This window comes from Lupinus angustifolius, chromosome LG04 (assembly GCF_001865875.1).
Source record: "Lupinus angustifolius cultivar Tanjil chromosome LG04, LupAngTanjil_v1.0, whole genome shotgun sequence".
Classification (NCBI taxonomy): Eukaryota; Viridiplantae; Streptophyta; class Magnoliopsida; order Fabales; family Fabaceae; genus Lupinus; species Lupinus angustifolius.
This window is the reverse complement of record NC_032012.1, coordinates 4,921,901-4,928,821: the sequence shown is the minus strand read 5'-3', so window position 1 is coordinate 4,928,821 and position 6,921 is coordinate 4,921,901. Positions and strand designations below refer to the sequence as shown.

The 6,921-nt window shown below is 33.0% G+C and overlaps 1 protein-coding gene across 1 annotated transcript; it reads left to right on the top strand.

The window, feature by feature from the left end:
• LOC109344566 lies at window positions 5,893-6,378 on the top strand. Its single transcript, XM_019583332.1, has one exon. It carries the CDS (start codon window positions 5,893-5,895, stop codon window positions 6,376-6,378), a length of 486 nt encoding a protein of 161 aa, XP_019438877.1.

Sequence of the window (6,921 nt, the reverse complement as noted above, 5' to 3'; positions counted from 1 at the left end):
TTTTTTATTAAAAATATATTTAAAAGTTATAAAAAACTTCAATTTGGAATTTGATTTTTCAATTATAATAGAGAAAAATTAAAATTCAAAGATTCTGAAATATTAAAATTCAATTTGAAAAGTGTTACAAAACTTTGATGAGGTGTAACAATGCAATTATTCTTAGATTAATAGTAAACGTTAAATAATATACAGAGATTAGTGTAAAGAAATAGTTTGGATGTGAAAAATGATTTCAATCTCATCTAAGCTCAATGTCTATTACATTTTAACATAATAAAACATAGGTATAGTAAACACTCAATTTTGGTGGGGTAGCAACATAGACAATCGCTAATTAGTATTAAATTATTAACATATAAAATATATAAAAAGTAAGGATAGTGTGGGAAGGTATATAGTAATAACATGTGACTTGAATGAATTTTATTTTTTATTTTTTAATAACTTAGAACATTTTAAGATGGAAAAATGTGAGGAGAATGTGACATGTGACATATTTTAAGATGTGAATGGGAAAATGTGAGGAGAATGTGACATGTGACATGAAGAGAAAACATATGAGGAGGATGTGACATGAATGAGTTTTTTATTATTATTTTGTTAATAGATTTTAATAAACTTGTATTATTCTATCGTTATAGAATATTTAAATATTTGAATTGATGTTTAAATACGTTGGGAATTGAATTTAAATATTTGAGAATTGAATTGACGTTTAATTGAATGAGACATTTTATGACTTTTGATTAATTTAATGAAATTGTATTGTTCCACCCTATTATAGAATATATTACACTTATTTTGTTATTCATAATAGTATTAAAATTTTACTACCTTTATTTTGTATTACTATTTTATTAAATTTAGAGTAAATTATAGTAACACTTCTAAATTTTAGTGAAATTATATATATCATTCAGACATTTTCAAAACCTACACAAATTACCCCTAATTAACTATATACATTATACTGACTATCCATTTAAGATAGATAAGTGTAATTTCTTAAACAAAAAATAGTAACGAGTACAATTAAGTCAAATAAAGTATGATATAATGCAAAGAAAAATCCAAATAATATAAGAGTTAATATCAATTCATTATTTTTTATTCATTACAAATTACATCAGTAATTCTAAGGAGTCTAAGGAGGTGTTTGAATTACTCTTATACTATATTGTAACAAACCAAAATAATAAATAGACATTGACTTTTGTACTATTTGTACTTGTCTTTACAATATATCATAAGATCAATTAAAAAGGTGTTGAAATGATCATGAACCGATAGGGATCGGGAACGAGACTTTCGAGGATAAAGGATGGTTCAGGATTATGAATCTTGGACCGGATGGATGAAAGTCTCAGATGTTCTTAGAATGGATTAAAATGATGTTTTTTTATCTTAGAGTTAGTAGGAAAGCGATTTAACTCATGAATCATTGATTTGTGCTTTGTGTTAGTTTCGAGGCGTTCGAAGTCGGACAATCGATCCATTCACGGAAAGGGAATCAACCACGCTACAACCAAAATTGAGAGAGAATACATTGTGACATAGTGGTGTCCGAATATGACACCCGGATCTCCCAACCATCTCAAAAGTTGGGAGTTATTTATGTTTTGTTAGAAACATGTACTTAACCAAATGATTTTGTGTCTGGATTAAGTACGATGTTTCTTTAGGTTGAATTCCCCTAAGATAGAATAAAATATCAAATCTCGTGGTTGTTATCCGTGAAGGAACACCACTCAAGAAACTAAAATGCATTACGATCGAAAACAGTGGAGAGTTTCGATCTAGTAGCCCAAAATGGCGAGGAAAATGATCCTGGTAACTGGACCACCTCGCCCGGGCGAGCCATCCTCGCCTAGGCGAGGGAGAAATAGAGAAGAATGGTTCTAAATGGCGCTTGGGCGAGCGTTTCTCGCCTAGGCGATGGCCAGAGGGCCCGTTTTTGGCGCCCGAGCGACCGTATTTCGCTCGGGCAAAGACGAGACATATATTTTGGCCAGTTTTTGATAGATTTTTAGCTTGAGTGACAGTCCCCTCGCTCGAGCGAGAACCATGCAGGAAATTGAGTCTGTTTTGATGAATTGGCCGCTTGAGCGATATCTCTCGCTTGGGTGAAAGACAAACATAAGTGGTGATTGTTTCTGATTAATTTATTGCTTAAGCGATAGCCCTAGCTTGGGTATAAAGTGTATTTACACTTGGGAAAGACCGTGGCTCAGAGGATTAAGTCTGGTGCCCAAATCAACAAACTTATACTGTTACTTTTGATTCTTGCGCCTTATATGGACAAGGATTCCGACGAGGATGTCGTGAGCAAGGCTACGCCTAAAAAGGATTACATGATACCATGCATTGAGGTCGTCTGACCGTAAGAGGCTTGACCATGTGGCAGTCCAGGGTAATTCAGTGATGGTTCGTAGTGGTAGGGATGTTATTCCTATATGATATGACACCACACATCGATGTCGTCTGACCGTAAGAGGCTTGGCCGTGTGGTCGTCCAGGGTAATTCAGCGGTGGTTCGTAGTGGTAGGGATGTTATTCCTATATTACGTGATAACGTAAGATCGAGTCCCACAAGAAGCATTCTTTTGGGAGATGTCTTAGGATGGGCCGATCATTTTAAAAGACCAATTAAAATATTTAATTGGCTAACTTCGGTTAGTGTGCATATTCATTATAAATAACGAAGTAGTGGAGAGGAAATTTACGGGAGACGAACGAGCCCCACGATGTTGAGAGGGATGGCGATGGCGGTGACTCGTCAGCAAAATCTTGAGGGAGAGTCTAGGTGAGGTGAGTCCCCTGTATTTCATGATGAGGTATTCTGTTGGATCAGATAGTTCTCACAGTGCAACTAGACGATCTCTGACAACCCCTCTTTGCAATCAGGATCAACGAGAGGATGCCCATAAAGTGTTTGATATGACACCGTCCTGAAATGGATAGTTCTTAGGAACCGATCGATCATATATATATCCTTGCGAGGAATAATTTTTGGTGATATCAAATCGGCTTGTTATGGGACCTGCACTCTTGGTTATTTCTGAATAGTATATTGGGAGGATATTGGTGTAAGGATGGCTGAAATATGCATAACATTCATACATTGAGATTGTGGATGTTAAATCCCCATGATCTGACTTATAACTGCATTCATCATTGTGCATTATGTTTGTGATCTATATTGTGTATATTATGCGTGTCACTCTGGATGTGATATTCCGTGTAATTCCACGCCGTCAATGAATTATATTCATTAGATGTCTTACTCTCTCTTATTTTCTTTTCTTTCTGCTTGTTCTCGGTTCGCGTTCTCATTTAGATGGACCATACGGCGAGGATTCGGAGCTACTGATTCTCGATGTCCCAGAAGGGGACATGGAGTAGTGATGGACATAGATATACCTACACAGGTCCTTGTGCCTTAGAGCTAGAGATGGTTTGTGACTGCTCTATGATGCGCTTCTCAGCATGCAAACTTGGAGGCTTCATTCACCTTGCCTGCTCGGAGATTTGCGCCTACTGCGCCATTCATTCAGTCTGTGATCCCTCACGGACCCACTGATGTTGGACCATATACTCGGAGACGGAGTAGGGACGATGTGCCTAGTTCCCCGCCGGGGAAGAGAGCTGCTGTACCGACGCCTCCCGATCTTTAGGCAGAGGCGGGAGTGGGAAGAAAGTCACAGGCTTCGTCCAACAACCTAGAAGAGGAGTGAGAAGCTGAATAGGAAGATTGTGTGGAGTTGGTATGTGTAGAGGACTCCATTGAGGTGGTGGACCTCTCTTCCGATTCTGAGACGGAGGAGGATCCCAGTAATTGTTATAGTACACCCGCTAACCCCGGAGCTAGTCGCTAGTGGTCATTTCTATTTCTAGTTGTCCTTGAGGCGAGTATCTGTGTAAGGTACTTATAATGTTCTGAATAAACCAGACTATTGTAGACATTTCAGTTAGGATTAAAATGTATTCCGCTTTGCCTTTGTATCTGTTTTCAGTTATTTCAATAAAGGATCATTCCACGAATTATTGTTGTCTTTTCCACATTTTAGGTTACTAAATGTGATGTCCCGAAAAGGAATTAAATGTAAATAAGGAGTTTTACATTATAGAAAAAAATTTACCCATTTTTGGGCAATATTGTTGGAGTAATTTTCGGGGCGTTACAAATACAATCTTGTGTCTCCTACTGCATCTCATTTCAAGAAGGTGCTAAATATGATTTTAGTTGTTACAATTTCATTAATCCTTATAATATTTTTGAATTAATTGAGGAGAAGACTTTGTGCTTAATTTTATAATCATTATTTATTAAGCAAAATAAGCTTTTTGTCATTATTTGTAAAAAAAAGTTTAATAAATAAGTCACTATTTATCTACACTACTATATAAAGGTAAAACATATATAAGAGGTATTTAAGTAATTAAATAGACATAATTTCTATTTCTCAAATTTGCCATAATTATTATATAAAGACAAAATATACTTAAAGGACATTAAGGTGATTAATTTCATTTAATTCCAATTGAATATTAAATTCAAGCTTCAAAACTTATAATAGTTTCAATTCCATGTCACTAAATTGTGTCATATTCTTTCATTATCTATTAAATTTCATTGGAAGAAAATATATATTTTTCTAAAGTGAATGTTTTTTAAAATAATTTCATTGGACATGATATATTTAATTTTACAACATATAAGTTGCAAATAATTTTGCAATAATTGAATGCAAAAAATAATCAAAAAAGTTTATAAAGGTCGTATATAATTACTTTAACTTACTTTTTAAATGTAGAATATATTGTGCTCTAAATTATAATAATATCTCAATTATAATATCATGTACACTCAATGCAAAAAATTAAATGTAATATAATTTCCTAAAATGAAATATATAAAAATTAAATATTAAAAAATAAGAATGTGAATTGACACGGATTATCGACACACTAATTTATATAAAGTTAAAAGGTTTATTATTATTATTTATAAAATATTAAAATTAATAAATTAATTATTATTTAATTATATAATAATAAAAATAAAATATTTATTATTAAAAAGTGGAATTAAAATAAATAAAAGGAGAAGATGAAAAGGAAGTTCATATCTCCATATAATATGATATCAGAAAAGAGGAAAGGGGCACATAAATTTATATCTTGTGTTTTTTGTGTTTCTGTCTTGGAGCCTTAGTGATATTTTATTTGGTTATAGGAATGTTAGTTGAGATTAAAAAATCTCTTAATGGCCATCGTCATATTTATCAGTAATTCAAAAAAAAAGTTGTATTTGTTATTTTCTATTTCAAGTGATAAAAAAAATTTGAATTAATCAATAATATGATAACACAATTTTTGTTTTACTATTACTTATTGGTTTTCCTTTTTTTATTTTTAAATTAGTGTAACAAACTAACAATTTTGGAATCAAACTTATAAGTTCTCCACTATTTAGAATATACTCCCAATTTTTATTTTAAAATTAAATGGATAAGTCTTCCCTCTTTTAGAAATTTACTTTTTGAGCTTTTTTAGACTGAAAAAATAGAGATATTTACAATTATCATGATAAAAAGTTTATATTGTCATTAGATTAGATATTATTTATGTATTAAGATAAAATGTATAGAAAATCAATATATTTTCATTTATTTATATTTTTTGAAGAGACTATAATAATTAGAAATAAATTTTAAAATCAATTATTTTCCATTCAATTCATTGTAATGTGATACAATGAAGGTATAAAAAATGTATACCCTAGCATAAAAAACTTATTCTTGCTTCTACCACTTCTTCTTCTTCTCCTTTCTCTCTCTCTCATATCAGAATTGAGATAACAATTAAAAAGCAGAAGTGATGAGAAACATGATAAGGTCTTGCATCTCTTGCTTTCTTCCATTCGGAGTATTTGATGTAATCCGCATAGTGCATTCAAATGGACGCATAGAAGAGATCAGTGGCAGCATAAAAGCCAGTGATATCATGAATGCATACCCAAATCACGTGCTCATGAAATCCTCCTCCCCCTCCTCCTCTGCCCTATATGGTGGTGCCGCCGTTGCCCCAAATATCGAGGTGGTCCGGGCCGATGCTGAGCTTCAACGTGGCAAGGTTTACTTCCTCAAGCCGCTCCTTTTGCCGCGGTCCAACAAAGACCATACCCAGATGAAGAAAAAGAAAGAAAGCAGAAGAAGTTACAGCCATAACAACAGTGGTGAAAGTACTATGTCCTTGGCTAAAATGGTGTTTTCTTCTGATCGGTATTTGACAGATATGAGATCAAGGAAGAAGTTTTCTACAGAGGAAGAGGACGTGTGTCTGTTGGAAGCCTCACTTAGAAAGCATTTCTGAGTCACTAAGTGATTTGTAATGCTTCTTCTTTCAGATCAATCTTTTGCTTTTCTCTTAATAATTCATATATTGTACAAGTGTTTTTAATTGCAATTATGATGATTTTAATTGTGATTCATATAGCCCAAATGTAATTTGATTTGATTATGCTGCAACCTGATACAATCATCGAGTAGTTGTGAGTCTATTGTGGTGTAACGTGGTTATTCACAACCACAATATTGCAACTCCATCCATCACGTGATGCCTATCCATGATTTAAACCATAGGGCTCAAAACATCTTTTATATTTCCATCTGCATGTGTACATTGTAGAGGAGTGTAATATAAATGATACAATAATATAAATTGTTGGATGGTTGTAATTCGATTGTTCCCACCACATAAATCCTTCATTGTATTGGAACATTGGTAGTTCTGAATTGGATCAAAATTGAGATATGATCGATCCATGTTATCCCTATTGTGCTAGAGTCAGATTAATCTATTTACCTTTTTTCTCTTATTATTTTAAATTTTTATGTTAATTAATAAAGTTTTCAT

Excerpts from the sequence above, each read along its gene's own strand:
- LOC109344566 (XM_019583332.1), top strand. The coding sequence starts at position 5,893 with ATGATAAGGTCTTGCATCTCTTGCTTTCTTCCATTCGGAGTATTTGAT.